Source organism: Sinocyclocheilus grahami, unplaced genomic scaffold (assembly GCF_001515645.1).
Source record: "Sinocyclocheilus grahami isolate Dianchi unplaced genomic scaffold, SAMN03320097.WGS_v1.1 scaffold340.1, whole genome shotgun sequence".
NCBI lineage: Eukaryota > Metazoa > Chordata > Actinopteri > Cypriniformes > Cyprinidae > Sinocyclocheilus > Sinocyclocheilus grahami.
The window spans coordinates 325,716-344,983 of record NW_015505519.1 but is presented as its reverse complement, the minus strand read 5'-3'; the positions used below and the strand labels follow the sequence as shown (position 1 = coordinate 344,983).

The 19,268-nt window shown below is 34.9% G+C and overlaps 1 protein-coding gene and 1 pseudogene across 1 annotated transcript; both read left to right on the top strand.

Moving 5' to 3' along the window:
* The first annotated feature begins 88 nt into the window (after positions 1-88).
* Positions 89-6,920, top strand: LOC107603059 (nephrocan-like; annotated as a pseudogene).
* A 736-nt stretch (positions 6,921-7,656) lies between these two features.
* nus1 (NUS1 dehydrodolichyl diphosphate synthase subunit) lies at positions 7,657-18,847 on the top strand. Its single transcript, XM_016295796.1, has 5 exons — positions 7,657-8,190; positions 10,026-10,166; positions 13,421-13,573; positions 14,523-14,622; positions 18,466-18,847. The coding sequence occupies exons 1-5, from the start codon at positions 7,842-7,844 to the stop codon at positions 18,554-18,556; spliced, it is 834 nt and encodes a 277-aa protein (XP_016151282.1). The 5' UTR covers positions 7,657-7,841; the 3' UTR covers positions 18,557-18,847.
* The last annotated feature ends 421 nt before the right edge of the window (positions 18,848-19,268 follow it).

Genomic DNA, 19,268 nt, shown 5'->3' with positions numbered 1-19,268 from the left:
ATTTCTTGATGCAGCAGCAGACTGTGGTAAATTACAGTGGTTTTCTGAAGTACTCCCGAGCCCATGTGGCTATATTTAACATAGCAGCATGAAGGTATCTTAGGCTGCGTTTACACTGGCACAAAAAATCAGAACTTTCGCTCACATCTGACACAGATCAGAATTTGTTGCACACGTGTAAACACAAAAACCCGCACGAGATCCGATTTTTTTGCATCCGATCTGAGCCACTTCCAAATGTGGATTTTAATTGGATACACATCTGATATCTGGACATCCGACCTACGTCTAAACACGCATATCCGATTCTCCACAGAACTCCCAATGCGAAGGCGACACGTTTGCTCATAAAGATTTTTGATGGTGTTTTAATGCCGGCGTGCTGTATGCACTCGCATTTTATTGAGATGGAAACTTTTTATAGGTAAGAATTTGCACATTCAGGAGCTGGTTTTCAACCCCCGCCCTGTGAATTTTGAAAATACAACAGCTAAAAGCTACATATATTTCTCAGCAATGAGGTGAGAACTTAGCAGTTTTTGTAATTAAACCGACAAGCTTGTTTGCAATGCTTCACAATCACTCGCTCGCACGTGGGTGCATGCGTTCCTTAATTCGAATTCATTTCAATAAATATCATCTTTATTTCATTAAAGAATTCTACCTCTAACGAGCTGTAGATAAAATAGTCTAACAAATTATTTTTTTTTATCCGTTCAGTCAGATTTTGTGCTGCAAAACATCCATGACAGCCGTTGTCCATGCTGGCAAATAATAATGGCCATTCGACGTGAATTATATAAATAATTTGAATAGCACGCCCATTTAAAACCAGAGGGTCTACCATGTGCATAGTAAAGCGATCACTGCAGACAATCCTTTTGGGTGGGAATTAATGTAAACACAGATATCGGATACCAGTCATGTTTAAAGTGAATGTAAACAGACGTGCCAAAAAATCGGATATGGTCAAAAGATCAGATCTGTGCATTAAGACTTGCAGTCTAAACGCAGCCTTATGCAATGCCATCTGAGGGCTCAAAGGTCAAGCACATTCAACTGAGGTTTCCTGCCTTGCCCTACATGTACTGAGATTTCTCTGGATTCCCTGAATTTTTTCACAATTTTATGTATGGTACTTTGTGAAAGACCTAAATTCTTTGCAATTTTGCATTGCGAAATGTGATTTTTGATTTGTTTGACACTTCTCTTGTGAAATTTGGCACAAAGTGATGAGCCATGATCCAGCTTTGCTTGCAAAGACTGAAATGCTCCTTTTATACCCAAACATGATACCTTGACCTATTACCAATTCACCTGCTCACTGTGAGCTGTTTCAAAACAGTTTAACGTGGATATTCTATAACCTTTTCACTTTTATTTTGACCTCTGTCCCAACTTTTTTGGAATGTGTTGCAGCCGTCAAAAACAAAATTTGTTCATATTTACAAAATACGTTCATGTTGGTCAGTGAAATCTTTGGAAATCTTTTCTCTGTACTTTTGTCAATTAAATAAAAGTTAAAGAGAATTAACAAATCACAGATTCTTGATTTTATTGCATTTTACAAAATGTCCCAACTTCTCTGGAATTGGGGTTGTATTAACACTTGCAAATATATTATACAGTTCTATATACAGTATATACACATATAGTATGTATATATGTATATATAGTAATCAACTACAACAAAATCAAATCAAAATTATTTTAGCTAAAATAAAATTACAACAACATTTCTCATTTTAATTTAGTTTAACTTTACGCACACACACACACACACACACACACACACACACACACACACATCACCTTTGGCTCAAAAACCTGAGATTTGTGATTATTTTCTGCACCACCCAACCTTTATTAATTAATTAATTAATTAAAAATTATTATTTTTTTAGCTTTTTAGAAATTTAAGCTTTATTTTATATAACATGAAGGACAAGATAGTTTAACTTTTTAACTTTACGCACACACACACACACACACACACACACACACACACATATATATATATATATATATATATATATATATATATGTATATGCTAATTACACATTATTAAATGTTAAATTAATAGAGTATGAAATCACCTTTGGCTCAAAAACCTGAGATTTGTGATTATTTTCTGCACCACCCAACCTTTATTAATTAATTAATTAATTAAAAATTATTATTTTTTTAGCTTTTTAGAAATTTAAGCTTTATTTTATATACAGTATATAAAAAAAACTGTCAGTAATGAAGTCAATATTCAATATTGTTTTTTATTAGATTTATAGCAACAAAAACAGTGAACAAACAACATACCAAAAAACAAAAAGTAATGAAGTCAATAAATGTCAGCAGTTTTTTAATCCAGCAGTCCAAAATCCATTTTTCTACATTTTAGGTTTTAAAACTTCATTTTGTAAAGTTAATATTACTGGGTGCAAAGAGAGGCCAAATAATTTATACATAAGAAATGCATTTGTTTAACAGAATAGGTTGTAAATAGTTCATCAGCAAGTTTACATCTGCAAACAGACAGGACTCTCTACTGCTGATATGCCAGTTCCTTGCGTCAAATTTGTTTTCTAACCAAGATAGTGATCTCAGCCATTGTTCCAAATAAAGCAAAGGAGTCTTATTCTCACAAGCGTGAATCTGCCTCAGCTATTTAAGCCTCAGACGCTCAAAATGCTGCTTCAGTGCCTTTTTCTGTGTGTCTTACTCTACAGTCAACATGGCCACTGCAGCTACATCTGTCCAAAAAACTGCATCTGTGAGCAAGCAAGCTCAGTGCAATGTTTCAGGGCTCAGGCTGTACCACCGCTCGTCTCAAACAACCTGAAGGAAATACACCTGGGATACAATCCCCTCAAAGAGCTGAAGGTCATTTTTTGTTTGTTCTTTATTGATGTTATTTTGCTGTTTAGGATTAAAACATTCATTCATTCATTCATTCATTCCCAGTGGATGAAATCATTTTTTTTCTTGTTAATTTTGCTGTTTTATTTTAAAATGTGTCACATTAGAGAGGTAACATTGGTAGTCAATTTGTAATTCCAGAATGTCTTTCTCTTAGTTTTTTGTTTGTTCTTTGTTATTGTTATATTGCTGTTCAGGATTAAAACATTTATTTATTTATCTATTCATTCATTCATTCCTAGCGGATGAAAAAAAATGTTTTTCTTGTTAATTTTGCTGTTTTACCTGAAAATGTTTCACATTACAGAGATAAAATTGGTAGTCAATTCATAATTCCAGAATGTCTTTCTCTTCGTTTTATTTTTTTACACATTTGTACTGTAATGTTTCTTTAATTAAATGTATTTATTAAACATTCATTCATTCATTCATTCATTCCCAGTGGATGAAATCATTTTTTTTCTTGTTAATTTTGCTGTTTTATTTTAAAATGTGTCACATTAGAGAGGTAACATTGGTAGTCAATTTGTAATTCCAGAATGTCTTTCTCTTAGTTTTTTGTTTGTTCTTTGTTATTGTTATATTGCTGTTCAGGATTAAAACATTTATTTATTTATCTATTCATTCATTCATTCCTAGCGGATGAAAAAAAATGTTTTTCTTGTTAATTTTGCTGTTTTACCTGAAAATGTTTCACATTACAGAGATAAAATTGGTAGTCAATTCATAATTCCAGAATGTCTTTCTCTTCGTTTTATTTTTTACACATTTGTACTGTAATGTTTCTTTAATTAAATGTATTTATTTCCATTATATCAGTTGGTTTTAAACAGATTTGTTTATTTGTTAATTCCCAGTGGATAAAAATATTTTTTTCTTATTGAATATCCTAATATGTTCTTTATTTAGTAGTTCTTTGTTTTAATAGCCTATTGTATTTGTTGATTTTAAAAAGGTTGATTTATTAACTTATTAATTCCCAGGGGATTCATTTTTTATTTGTATTTTTTTGAATATCCTGTTTTACTTTGAAATGTCACATTACAGAGGTAACATTTGTAGTGAATTTGAACATTTCAGGATACCTTTCTCTTAGTTTCATTTTTTACACTTTTAGACAATGTGATTTTTCTCTAATTAAAGTTTCTATTATTATTATTATTATTATAGTTTTTTTATATTAATTGATTTTAAACAGATTTATTTATTTATTTATTCCCAGTGGATGAAATCATTTTTTCTTTGTAAATATCCGTTTGTTTGTTTTTTAAATGTGTCACATTACAGATTGAGAATGCTTTTCTCTTATTATTATTATTTTTTCACTTTTGTACTATGTGATCTTTCTTTAATTAAAATTAAAATTCTCAGTGCCTATTATATTGGTTTTAACCAGATTGTGTTATTCATAGGTCAGAGATTTTTCTGGTTTGCCAGGACTTGAAGAAGTAGTTCTGTCGTCTGGTGAGATCGAGCAGATCGACGCCGATGTGTTCAGATCTCACGTCTTGTTAAGAACTCTGGACCTTCAGAAAAACAAGTTAAGACAGCGTCCCCGCGGCCTGCCCTCGGGCCTGGAGATCCTCCATTTGGCCCACAACAGGATACACAGCCTGCAAGAGTCGCCCCTGGAGGGCCTCAAGAAGCTGCGGGTCCTGCACCTCCAGAATAACCAGATTAGCACTTTACGCACAAACACCCTAGCATTACTTCAGAGGCTTGAGTGTCTTTATCTGGATGGAAATAAAATCGAATCAATACATGGCGCTCCCGGGTTGCCCTTTCTCAGTTTGCTTAGCATGGGAAGCAACAGGATCTCCTCCATATCATCAACGTTCTTCTCTTCACTGCAGCTTCACCAAAGCCCCTTATAGTCTTCCTCGGTCTCTGGTTCATCTGAACTTGGACAGGAATCAGATTAGATCGCTGAGGAATCGTGACATGTCCCAGCTGCACAACCTCATTACCCTTTCTGTCAGCTCTAACAGGCTAGTGTCAGTGGACGGGGGTCTTCACCTGCCTAATCTGTCTGTGTGTGAGTTGGCAGGAAACCAGCTATGAATACTGCCTGCTAGATTGACCTCTAAACTCGAGAAGCTGGACTGCAGGCAGAACAATATCCAGGAAGTCACTTTCCAACAGCTAGCAGGAATGAAACTACTGAAACATGTCTTTTTGGAAAACAACTCCATCCAAAAGTTTGAAGCCAATGCCCTGAGAAACTGCATTCAACTAACCAGCCTAGCGTTAGAACAGAATCTGCTTTCTGCTATTCCTCATGTCTATGTGCATCTTTTTCTTCACTTAATGTATTGTTATTTGTTTGATTTCCTCTGACATAAACTAAAAGTCAATCTGTGTTTTTAGTATCAATGAAATAATTAACATTATTAACAAATAAATAACATTTTGATATTAATATTAATTAGTATGACTAATATAATTAATATTAATATTTTCCAGTTTTATTTAAATTTCAATTTTAGTCATTTTGATATGTTTTTGCCTTTTTTTGTATAGTTATTTCATAGTAACATTTTATTTTATTTGAGTTTATTTATGAGTTTACGCATTAATTTAAACATTTATTTACACATTTATTTAGTTTATTTATGAAATTATGCATTTGTTTACAAATTAATTTACACATTTATTTATGAGCTTACGCTTTTATTTATTCATTTATTTATGCAATAATTTACACATTTTTGTATAGTTTTTACATAGTAATATTTTTACAATTTAATTTAGGAGTTTATGCATTTGTTTACGCATTAATTTAAACATTTATTTATGCATTTATTTAGTTTATTTACGAGATTATGCATTTGTTTACAAATTAATTTACACATTTATTTATGAGCTTACGCTTTTATTTATTCATTTATTTACGCATTCATTTACAATTTTTTGTATAGTTTTTACATAGTAATATTTTATTTTATTTTAATTATGAGTTTATGCATTTGTTTAATTATGCATTTATTTACGCATCAAGTTACACATTTATTTATGAGTTTAGGCATTTGTTTATTTATGCATTAATGTACGCATTAATTTAAACATTTATTCATGCATTTATTTAGTTTATTTATGAGTTTATGCATTTGTTTAATTATGCATTTATTTACACATTAATTGAAACATTTATTTATGCATTTATTTAGTTTATTTATGAGTTTATGCATTTGTTTAATTATGCATTTATTTACACATTAATTGAAACATTTATTTATGCATTTATTTAATTTATTTATGAGATTATGCATTTGTTTACAAATTAATTTACACATTTATTTATGAGTTTACGCTTTTATTTATTCATTTATTTATGCATTAATTTACACATTTACAATGTAAAATTTGTACATTGTAATATTTTATTTTATTTTAATTATGAGTTTATGCATTTGTTTAATTATGCCTTTATTTATACATTTATTTATGCATTTATGCGTGCATAATTTACTGTATTTATGCATTTGTTTGTTTATATATTCTTTTAAGAGACTGAATATGATGTGATTAATTGGTCACGTTAAATGGCTCAAGAATATCTTGATAACTGTTTCTATTAATCAGTTCTTTTAATATTCTTTTTTATACCAGGCTTCCTGAGACACTGGTCCGTTTGGATCTGAAGGGGAACAACATTGACACGATACATGAGCGTGAGCTGAAGCCTCTCAGGCGACTGCAGGTGTTATATCTGCGCAACAACAAACTCTCCACCCTGCCTGCATTGAACCTACCAAAACTAAAAGTTCTATATTTGGATGGAAACCCATGGCAGTGCAACTGTGAACTCATCCAGGTCAAAAAGGCCCTTTTAGCAAAGGATGTGGAAATCAGGCCTGACTTCTGCAGCGCCGTCCATGAATCTCTTGATGAACGGCGAGCTTATGTACTGGCACAAGATATCTGTCAGAAGCAGACCAGAGATTTGCTATTGGAGAGCCAAACTGAACACACAGACAACGAGGAGTATGATGATTATGATTTGTAAATGTAATCCTTACATATGAAGGCATTGCAATGTTGTTCTGCCTCTCTGCATGCTTCGTTTCTGTTTGCATCCCATATAGAACGAACAATAAATTAAATCTTGTCCAATATTGGTCACCGTCAGTGATTTGGACACAACAAAATAAAACCAATTGTATTTGGCTTTGGAAAATATAGCTTCGTTTCATTAAACTCCCGAAAGAAATCAGAAACAGACTCATAAAATGCCATTTCATATTAATATATTCAGAAAAAACTTCATTTGATACTGTATTATAGTTTAAAAATTTATATAGAAATATTTCTATAAAATAGAATTCAAATATATATTAATTATCGTTTTATAGTTGCAATGTTGATGCATTTAATAGTGGCTAGTAGTAGTACGTGTTAAAAGTCGTTTTAATCCTATTATATTAAAATACGTCCTTCAATAAAACGTTTTATATATTCTATGACGCTGAGTATAATATAAAATATAGATCGAATTAATAGACATTTCAGTAATAGGATTTTTACATATATTCCATTTACCGGTACAGCAGCCAATCGCATTGCACCATCTCGCGCAAGGCTGAAACCTGATTTTATTTTGATCTGAGATCAGCCGTTAAATGTTCTTCTCCCGCCTTAGCACTGCCGGGGAACGTCACAACCGATCCCAGACCAGGGATTAGAATGACGCGCAAGCGCTCTGTCAGCCGTCCAATCAGAGCGCTCCATGTCACACCGCAGCGGGTTCAGAGTGGAAAGGTTGACAAGATGAAGAAATGGCAGCCGGCGCGCTGCGGTGTTGGCAGTGACCAAAATGGCTCATTTCTCGATAGACCATTGCTCACACCGACACGGATTACTTTAATATGAGGAATTTACTTCCAAATAGATACATTCAACTAGGAACGCGTTTCTAAGACTTTGAAGCATGGCTTTACTGTATGAGATGGTTTGGCGCTTTTTGCACGCGCTGCTGTATGTGCAGCGCGCGCTGGTCGCCTGGTTCCGAGTCCACATCTGGAGGTGGAAACGGGCCGTGGTGGGCTTATTGCTGCCGCTTGCCCTCGGCTTTCACAATCCGAAAAAGACTGGAGCCATAGGCAAACGGACCAGCCGCCGGGTTCGCTGGGGAGCCGATGGCAGGACGTTAGAGAAGCTGCCTCTTCATGTGGGGTTGTTGATCACTGAGGAGGAGATCCACTTCACTGACGTCGCCAATCTAGTGGTCTGGTGCATGGCAGTGGGCATCTCATATATCAGTGTGTATGATAGTCAAGGTAAGACTTATTGGGATTCTTATGCATTGAATAAAGGGAAGTGAATGGCAGTCACATGCTGTTTCATGATTTGAGCAAACTAGTTCATTTAGCACACTTAATGTAACTTACTTTGTGTTAGGATATGATTGCTTTTATGCCAATGTTTAATTTTTTTTTACTCGTATTGATGTCAGATATAGTATGTTTATGGTCAGTGTTGGGGAAAGTTACTTTTAAAAGTAATGCATTACAATATTGCGTTACTCCATAAAAAAGTAACTAATTACGGTACTTAGTTACTTTTTATGGAAAGTAATGCGTTGCGTTACTTTTAAAATCTGGACAGGGCTTGCTTGTTTGATTTTAAAATAAAAAAGTTATCTTTTTGGCAAATATATGAATAAATGTATGAATAAGCCTCAGGCTGAAGGGAAGTACATTTACGTCCGTACAGTAGAATGCAGAAGAAGAAATTTCAACACACAAATGTTTGTCTAGAGTCATTTTTGCTTATTATGGTTGAACTGGATCATCGAAGGTCAGAAGCAAAGACATTGGTTAATAGAATGAGATTAAATACATAAAAGATATTTGTGTTTAACATTTTAATTATTGCAGGTTTGCATCATATTCTGAGTTGCATTATTTGTATTAATTTTGAGGAATACTGAATCTGTGTTTTTTTTTTGTGTGAGTGAGATGAATTAATGCATATTCATATTTATTTTGAACTACAGTAACATCTTCTGGTTTCTCTCAACATGGGGACAGGAGAGCTGTCAGTCAATAAATTGAAAAAAAAAAAAAAAAGTAATTTGCGTTACTTATTTGAAAAAGTAACTCAGATATTCTCTTGTAAATTAAAAAGTAATTTGTTACTTTACTAGTTACTTGAAAAAAGTAATCTGATTACGTAACTTGCAATATATTACCCCCAACACTGTTTATGGTTGGTTATCAATATATGGGTTAAAGGCGAGACGTACCATTTTGGTTTCTGCATCAAATTAAACGTGAAAAAAGGGATTTTAAATACATAAACTATATACTAAACGTGTGAGACATGCACCAAAACTTCTTATTCCTTGATTTCAAGAATGAAACTAGACTTTGTAATACCACTATTTGCATGAATATTTCTTTGAACCCTTTTGAAGGTTTTGAAAAGTATATTACTCAAACTTTAATTCTTGTCTTTATAATGTAACAATCTGTCTGGTCTGTTTAAACAGTGCCTTTCACCTCAGTATATTTCTCAATGGAAGCAGGGGAGTGTCTGATATCATATGCTGCTTGTAACTTTTGACAAATATTTTATAACTGACAAATATGTGGTAAGGGTTAACAGAGATCTGAATCACGTTATTAATAGTAAATTCCACTCTTTATTCGTTCATGCCACTATGGACCAAGTAATTTTAAGACGAAACCAATAAGTCTGTGGTTTTCAGTTTTGATTCAAGATTTGTTTTCTCCTCCCTTTTAAAAATAGATGATCATGTTAATTTTGCTTTATTTTATTGTTTTATTATTTAACAGTGATTGTTCCTTGTCAGAACAGAACTGTGTCCCTCCATTTGAAAGCCACTGATCTAAACCACATTGTCAAGTTCAACAAATTGAGTTCTCTCATGTGACACGTTTCTTAATTAGCCTCAAATGTTGAGAGTCTAAATTTGTCTTCTGAAAGTGTGAGGTTGCTGATAACTTTTTAGATTGATGTTAATGATATAACAGATGCTAAAGTCTAAGCTGGTTTTTATGGTTGTTTCTAATTTTAATGGATGAAGAACATGGAGGGTTTCTTTCTGGAGTTATATTGTCTAATGGGTGTGGGACGTCTTGTTTTACAGGTGTCTTCAGGAGGAATAACTCCAGACTCATGGAGGAGATCCTGAAACAGCAACAGGAGCTTTTGGGAATGGACATCTCCAAATACTCGGTGGAGTTTATGAAGAATGGTACAGATACTTCAGATAAACAAGAGCATCAAGGTGAGGCTCAAAACCCGAGAAAACGACTGTTGCTTTTTGTTTGAGACACTCACTGTGGGTGGACGCCTGTACAAACAGGTTGGATCAGAATATTTAGTCTAGGATGAATGCAGGTTTTGCACCTTTATGATGTCTGTGATGGGTCACAATGATTAATTGTTTACACCTTTTTCGTTTTCATGGCTTGGGTTTGGAAACACTTGTTAATTCACATGTTAATTGTGGAGAAACAGACACTATTATGCAGTTTTGTTTGGAAAAGATTCATTGTTGCTAACCTCTGTAGATCAGGGAATTGGTTTTATTTTTCCAAAGTTGCCTTGAGCAAGCCATGTTTTAAGAACCGTATGGAACTCGATCCAGAGTGACAGTGATACATGGGAAAACCCTCTTCGCTTATTGTTTTACTCCTAGCCTATATATTTTTTTGGGCAAAACAATAAGGACTTTTCTGCTGATTCAGTTGAACTAGTAGTTCAGATTTTGCTCTGCCAACATATTTATACTTTTCAAAGGTGTGAGAGGATTGCCACAATAGAAGGTGCTGATGGTGATACCGGTGTTAAGCCGCAACACCGGTTATGTCACTTGCCCACCACGGCACCGACCCCCACCGTCGTTTTGATTTTTTTATAGTAATAAAAATAATTTAGTTCAGTAAAAGAACAGACACTACAATTAAAAGCTGAACGCGGCTGCTCAATGCAGCGTGCCGAACGTCGCATCACAGATCAGATTTAATTTCTCCAGTGAGGAGAGCGAGTCGAGCTGACTGACAAGAAGAGTGAGGTGAGACAGACAAGATGATCGCGGATGATTTCATTTCGAAACAAGAGGCAAAAGCACCTGTTTGGCAATATTTTGGATTTTGAAAAGCCTGTTGACGTTTGCCGTTTATCTAAGGTGATTTTGGAAGTTTTTTTTAAACATTCGTTTCTTATTTAATTGGTTCCACATTGTTTGCTGATTTTTACTTTATTTAAACTTGGTGTCATTTATTTAATTTTTTTGACATCAAGGTGTACGCCATGCCTCCAAGCTTTCTTACTCGTTTTGCTAATAAACGTTCTACGTTTCTTATTTATTTGGTTATATATTATACATGTTTACTTGGCCTATTTCCAGTTTTGTATAGCTATTTAAACTTTATGTAAGTTATTTGTTATTTTATATTAGGCATAGCCTGGCCTATAGCATGGTGTATATTTATTTGTTTTGTTAATAAAAGTTCTATGTTTTATATATAGGCTGAAGTGAATTTGACGTTGTATTTTGTTATTGCATTCAAGCAATTGACGCCGATTTGCCGCTATTTGAAAGTGAAAGTAAAATACGCACGCAGCTTTTACAAGCTATTTGAAAGCGAGGAAAAGAGGGAACGCCCCCGCCCCGCCCCCACGGTGATACCGGAATTATCACACGTCGGTTAACCGGTGGGAAAATTTCCTCACCGTCACAACCCTAGTGTGGGATCAGGGAGGATTTTTCAAAGAAATTAATTCGTTTTTTTATTAAGCGGGGATGCATTAATTTGTTTAAACATGACAGTAAAGTCTCTTATTTTACAAATGATTTCTATTTCAAATGCTGTCCATTTCTGTTCATTACAAATTCTTAAAAAATTGTTTCCACAAGAGTATTAAGCAGCAATTTGTTTTTAACATTGATAATAATAGGAAATGTTCCCATGACCCCATTCAAAAGTTTACACACCCTTGAATCTTAATACTATGTGTCATTTCCTGGATGATCCACAATGTTTTTATATTTTGTGATAGTTGTTCATGAGTCCCTTGTTGGTCCTGAGCAGATGATAGAAATCATTTAGTTCGGTAAAAGAACAGACACTACAATTAAAAACTGAACGCTGAAAACTAAAAATCATTTAGTTTTCAACTGCCTGCTGTTCTTCAGAAAAATCCTCCAGCTCCTGCACATTCTTTGGTTTTCCAGCATCTTCTGCATATTTGAACCCTTTCCAACATTGTCTCTATGATTTTGAGATCCATATTTTCACACTGAGGACAATTACAAAAGGTGAAAACATTTACTGATGCTCAAGAAGGCAACACAATGCATTAAGAGCCTAAACTTTTGAACAGGAGGATGATGTGTAAATTCTTCTCATTTTGTTTAACAATCATATTTTTTAATTTAGTACTGGACTTCAGAAGCTACATAAATACTTACGTTTCCCAGAAGATAAAATAGGTACAATTTACCCTGATCATCCAATTAAAAAAGTTTACACCCCCATCAGAATGAGCTTTATTGCCAGGTATGTTTACACACATGAGGAATTTGTTTTAGTGACAGAAGCTCCACAGTGCAACAGAATGACCGTGACAAGACAGGACATAGATAATAAAAGAATAATATACAAATATACAAAATAGACAATGTACAAAAAAAAGCAAAAACACAATACATAATAGACAATTTTGAAAGTACAGGTATGATATGTGCAAATTTGAAATGTAAGTAAGTATGCTTACTTAAAATAAATAATGTATACTAGTGTTGTGTGTTCCATGATTATTGTTAAGTGTTCATGAGATGGATTGCCTGAGGAAAGAAACTGTTCCTGTGTCTGGTCGTTCTGGTGCTCAGTGCTCTGTAGCGTTGACCAGATGGCAACAGTTCAAAGAGGGAGTGTGCTGGATGGGAGTGATTTTGCTAGCCCCTTTGCTCGCTCTGGATGAGTACAGTTCTGTGTACTCAGTACTGTGTACTCACACAATGCATTGTGTGGCCTTCTTGAGCATCAGTAAATGTTTTCACCTTTTGTAATAGTTATGCATGAGTCCCTCTATTGTCCTCAGTGTTAAAAGATGGATTTCAAAATCATAGTCAATGTTGGAAAAGGGTTCAAATATGCAGAAGATGCTGGAAAACCAAAGCATGTGGCGGAGCTGGAGGGTTTTTCTGAAGAACAGCAGGCAGTTGAACTGCTCAGGACCAACAAAAGACTCATGAACAATATATATATATATATATATATATCGCTGCTAATTTTATCCCTCAAATTTTCATCATTAAAATAACTTTGTATGAGCCTTGTGATTGCTGTTTTAATCTGTCTCATCACACGTCTGACTATAACAAGAAGACTGACTTCATATTTAGTCACTTGTTCTGAGTTACTCAGTTTCTAAATGGAAAATACACCAATGTCTATGCATTGCCTGATTGCTTTAGTCTGTTTAAATGTTGTCCACACTTAATATAAAGCTATTTTTTCCTGTCTTCTATAGTTTTACCTTGTCAGTCAGTGGTGAAAGTCTTATCTCCAGACGATGGGCGGCTCAGTATCGTCCAGGCAGCCCAGCAGCTCTGCAGGGCCGTTGAGCAGAAGGAAAAGACAATCAAAGACATTAACGTCACTGTGCTGGACTCATTACTCAGAGGTGAGGTTACAGCGTGTCTGTCAGCTGACAAGCACAAACAGTTATATATGAGCATTTAGTCTTTTAAAGGATCTGGTCAAATCTTTTCCTTTCTTTAGTGAAGAATGCCGATAGGGATTAGAAAAGGAGAAAAGACAAAGTTTTCAAAGTGCCTTATGAGAAATTTCAAGTGAAAGCCAGTGAAATAATAATTAATGGGGTATTGTATTGGTGATGTCTTTTCACAGTACAAGAGTAGAATAAATAAAACACCTTTAACATCAACTTTTTAAAAACTGTGTAATGTAAAAAAAAAAAAAAATTTAAAAACTCATAAAACATTGAAAATACCAAACAATATAATAATTTACCCACCATTTATATGGTATTTTGACATTTCTTTATAGATGCAAAGATTTAAACCTTTGATGTTTCAAATAAATTGACCTTTTTTGTGACCGAATAAAAACCGTAAATTGACATTTGAATAAATATTGGGTCATAATGTTAAATATTAATCATGTAAATCAATTTTATACAAAATTGTATTACAAGATATTTATATTGATAAAAGATTTATTATTTATAGTTACAATAATGTTGGATGTATCAAACCAAAATCCACTTACAAAAATAGAATAGTATATATCAGGAACATGATAATGTCAAATAACAAGAGGCACAATAGAGAATGTACAATTCAGGCCATCAGAGTGATGAAGAATATTCATAGCACAACCTCTGATTGCAACAATATGAGCATCATCGCTCCTGTGTGATTGCAGCTCGCTGAGCTCACTCATCCTGGAGGATATGTTGTGTTGAGAGACAGATCTGTGGTTTTTGCCGTTTCTATGGTCTCCAGGATCTTCTCAGTTAACAAAAGAGCCTGTAGTGTTCTCCGTATTCATCTTCAGAAGCTCCTCAGGCTTTTTCCACTGATGCCTGTTTTTTTTTTCCCCCTGTGCAGAGTCAAAGAACATACCGGACCCAGACCTGGTGCTGAAGTTCGGCCCTGTGGAATCCACACTTGGATTTCTTCCCTGGCACATTAGACTAACAGAGATTATGTGAGTATGTTTATGTATCGATGTAATTGAGCAAGCACAAACTGTACAGATTACATGCTAATTGCTTTGTACAGAACATTAAAATTTTTGTTCTTTTTGGTCCTTTCCTCTGGGTTTTCTTTTGTGCATCTTGAAGTCTTAATTTGTTCTTCCACAAATTAGGGCCTTAAAAAGTTCTTAAAGGTCTCCTGAAATGCTTAGAAACATGCAGCGTTACTCTGTGTTGATGTCATTTTAACTGAAACAGGAAGACAGGGCGGGACATATCAAGCAGCCCCGCCCCTTTTTAAAATAGCCGATAGTGTTCATTATATCACATCTTGGGCTAGAGCCATTGAGTTCCGTAAAGCCGCATTTGACAGGGTATGCCAGCCACAATCTCATCCATATTGCTATAAAATATAGCATTCTGTGTAGAATTCAAATAGCTCCGATACATTTTGTGGTCTGCGCCGACTCGCGCATGTGATCCGCTCCGTGCTATCGTGTCTCTGGACCGGAGCAGAGTGTGTGTGCTGTGCGGTGGTGCGGTGACACAGCGCAAAACCAGACTTCTTTTTTTCTCAATGGAAAGCATATTTACACTGTTACGAAAGCATCGTTCCCTGTCCCCTATATAGTGCACTACGTGCCATTCACTGTTCAGAAAATACTAATTCTGTGGACAAGTGACCGATTTCAGCCACGGCTTCAGCGTCTATTTTATAGTGTAGGGGGCGGGCGCTTCGGATTCTAGAGAGCATTTGATTGGACAGAAAGTTTGATGAGACGCTGAAGTACGATGTGACGTCAAAAAAATCGTTGAGCCGTTTTGGCGGAAGTGACGAACTGCAAGCTTTGAATGCTTATATCTTCTAAATGTGAATTCCGTCACTGTTTTAGATAACCTTAAGACTAACATATTAACACCCAAAAATCTTTAATTTTGATTTCATGGGGACTTTAAGTCAGAGCAGAATGACTTAAATTCATAAAGATGTTGCATTAAATATTGCATGCACTGCAAAAAATACCTTCATGTATATTTTTGTCCTCGTTTTGCAATACAAATATCTAAACAGCCTTAAATCAAAGTACACTTACTTTAGATGCAAACTGAAGTCTTGTTGTCTAAGACATTGAACACAATGAAGTGAGTTCATGCTTAAAACAAGAACAAGATGGTATTCTTTAAAGTACAGTGGGCTTCAAAGTCCACAATAGATGTATAGAATATAAAATCAAAATTAAACCTGGAAATAAAGTGAAAATGTACAACAAAGAAATAATGAGGGATCGGTAGCAGAAGGTCTGTGATTTACATAGTTGTGTTCACATGTTTGTTACCGTCAGTGCGTGCGGTGGCATTTTGCCTGGAGAGTTTACTTAAATCCTTTCACATGATTATCAGCACAGATTTACAAGTAAACCTGTCCACGTTGGCACACTTATCTCTGGAAGCTTTCCCAGCGTGTGTGATGACGCGAGCAGCTCTGCGAGATCACGGCACACATGCAGACTTTCAGCGCATTGCATCATGCAACCATCGTCAGCGTCCTGCAGTCTGACAGTCTCCATCTTAACTGTTTTAAATGCCAGTTTCTTGTCTTAATATGCATGGAGTTTTTACCTCACCAGATTGTGAATGATAAATGCCTTACTAATTTTATTAAAGGTTAAACAAATGCAAGGCATTTGTACACAGAGCAGCCAAGTATAAACTTTTCGGTCTATATACATTTTAACCCAAAATATTAATGCACAAATTCAAAATTTGAGATTACATGAGAAAATATTTATATTAATGAAATTGTAATGGTAAAAGCATATAAATATGGACTTTTTATCCTGTCGACTTGTTAAAGGGTTAGTTCACCCAAAAATGAAAATTCTGTCTTTAATTACTCAACCTCATGTTGTTCGAAACCTGTAAGCCCTTCGTTCATCTTTGGAACACAATTTAAGATATTTTTGATGAAATCTGAGGGCTCTCTTACCCTCCCATAGACAGCAAGGTAACTACCATGATGTTCAAGGTCCAGAAAAGTAACAAGATGATCGACAAAGTAGTCCGTGTGACATCAGTGGTTCAACTGTAAAGCTACGAGAATACTTTTTTGCGCAAAGAAAACAAAAACAACGACTTTATTCCACATTTTCGTCTCTATTGTTTCACTTGTGGACGCACGTTCATGACAGTATCATGACGCGAGCGTGTGGCGGCGCTGACCCAGATCCCGCGCGATGACGTCATTACGCCGGATCTGGGTCAGCGCTGCCACACGCTCGCGTCATGATACTGTTTACTGTTCCGAAGATGAACGAAGGTCTTACGGGTTTGGAACAACACAAGGGTGAGAATTTTTATTTTTGGGTGAACTATCCCTTTAAGAAACATAATTTAATAGAGAAAGTAGCATGTATTTTTCCTTTTCACTGTGATAATTGCAAAATATATTGAACTAATAAAGAATGTAAATTTGCATTGTTCAACGCTGAATGTTTTTTTTTTTGTGTTTCTCTGAGCTTCCACTAGATGGCAGTGTGTCACTGCACTGATTCACTGCATTATTAGCAAACTTGATCCTGTTTAGTTTCCCTTCCATGTATCACCACACATTCAGTCTTCTAAGCCTTGGATGGTGTTTGTCTGGTGACTGATAACACATCTGTAGACTGTTAATCGGGGCTGTTTTAAAGTAATTAAAATGACTTTTAGATTTTTATAAGTTTAAGTGATTGCACAAAATTGATTTACAATTATGCACCTACATTTCAGGTATGCAATTAGCTACATTTTAATTATATCAGCCCAACTACCCTGAGGAAACTGAGATAATCCAACCACATCTAATCATGTTCATTCCACTAAAATGAAATGTGCACATTTGGAAATGACTGAGTATTTGGAAATTAATTGTGGAGTTTTTTTTTTTGTTTTTTTTTGAGAAATTAGTACTTTTATACAGCAAGGGCATGTTAATTTGAATAAAAATGACAGTAAAAACATTTATAATGTTGCAAAAAGTTCTATTTTAACTAAATACTGTTCTTGTCAAGTCACCTTTATTTATATAGCGCTTTTAACAATACAGATTGTCAAAGCAGCTTTATAGTATTAAATAGGAAAATAGTGTGTCAATAATGCAAAATGACAATAGTAAACACTCCGTTTTCAGTTAAAGGCAGTTCATTGAATTCAGTGATGTCTTCATCCAGCTCAGTTCAGTTTAAATAGTATCTGTGCAATCAAGTCGACAATATCGCTGGAAACTTGTGACAATATCTGCTTAATATTTTCCAACATTGATAAAAATAAAAAAATGTTTCTTGAGCAGCAAATCAGCATATGAGAATGATTTCTAAAGGACACTGAAGACTGGAGTAATGATGCTGAAAATTTAGCTTTGCATCACAAGAATAAATTACATTATAAAATGTATTAAAATAGAAAAGTAATTTTATTACCATTATAGTATTTTATTACTTTTTAACAATATTACTAAATAGTATTACTCTTCTAGTGTATATTCGATCAAATAAATGCACCCTTGGTGAGCATAAGAGATTTTAAAATCATATTTATTTTATTATGCATTCTGTACTGCACAAATATTCAGTATGAGAGAAAAAAACTGGTGTGGAACCAAGGTTTAGCTTTAGTTAAAAATCTTGAAATGCAGCTGAAACAATATTTTCTAAATCGCCAATTAATCAACCGTTTCAACTGTTTTTCATTGTAAAATATTAAACCTATTTAAGAAAATGAAAGGCATCATTAAACAAAACTAAGAACATAATATATTTACTAGTGTGTTTCTGAAGTATTTGATCTCTCCATTTCTCTCTCCTCTCCACCTGTAGCTCCATGCCGTCCCACGTAGATGTCTCTTACGATGACCTGTTCGGTGCTCTGCAGCGCTATGCGACGTGCGAGCAGCGGTTGGGCAAGTGAGGATCAGTCTGCAGAACAGAACAGAAGGAACTGAACGAGCGAGAGGGGATGGAGGGGGTCCGTCCCTCTCTTCATGTTTACAGTACAAGCACTGGAACCTCAGCGCCAGCAATCCGCTGCTGCTGCTCTTCTCCGCCAAGACCTGCCAGGCGTCTCTCTCTCTCTGTGCGTGTGTGTGTGTGTGATTATACTTGTGCGTTTGTGTACGTGTGAGTCTCCCGTGAGTAACTACACGCAGAAAAGGGCGCAAGCGCTTCCCTGCAAACAGGCCGGTCGCTCGAGGAGCTTGTTTAGCCATGTGGTGTAAATTTACCAGATAGATAGATAGATAGATAGATAGATAGATAGATAGATAGATAGATAGATAGATAGATAGATAGATAGATAGATAGATAGGTAGGCACATATTTTCCTACCTCAGGGTCTAAGTAACTGGGTATTTCCTAATGCTTTGGGGTTGAAATTTAGTGCAAAAATACAGCATTAACTAGGAAATATCATGCATAATATAATGTAATATTATGTCAGAAAGGTCAAAATGTTATTCTAAAGGGTGGATTGTTATAAAGGGGTTGCCATAATGGTTGGTAGTAGTCTTCTAGCCCATTCAAATATATAGATGGATGGATGGATGGATGGACAGAATTCAGCAGCTGTCTATGTAGGCAGTAAGTGAAGCAACTCACTAGGTTTTGGAACAGAGTTTCTGTAT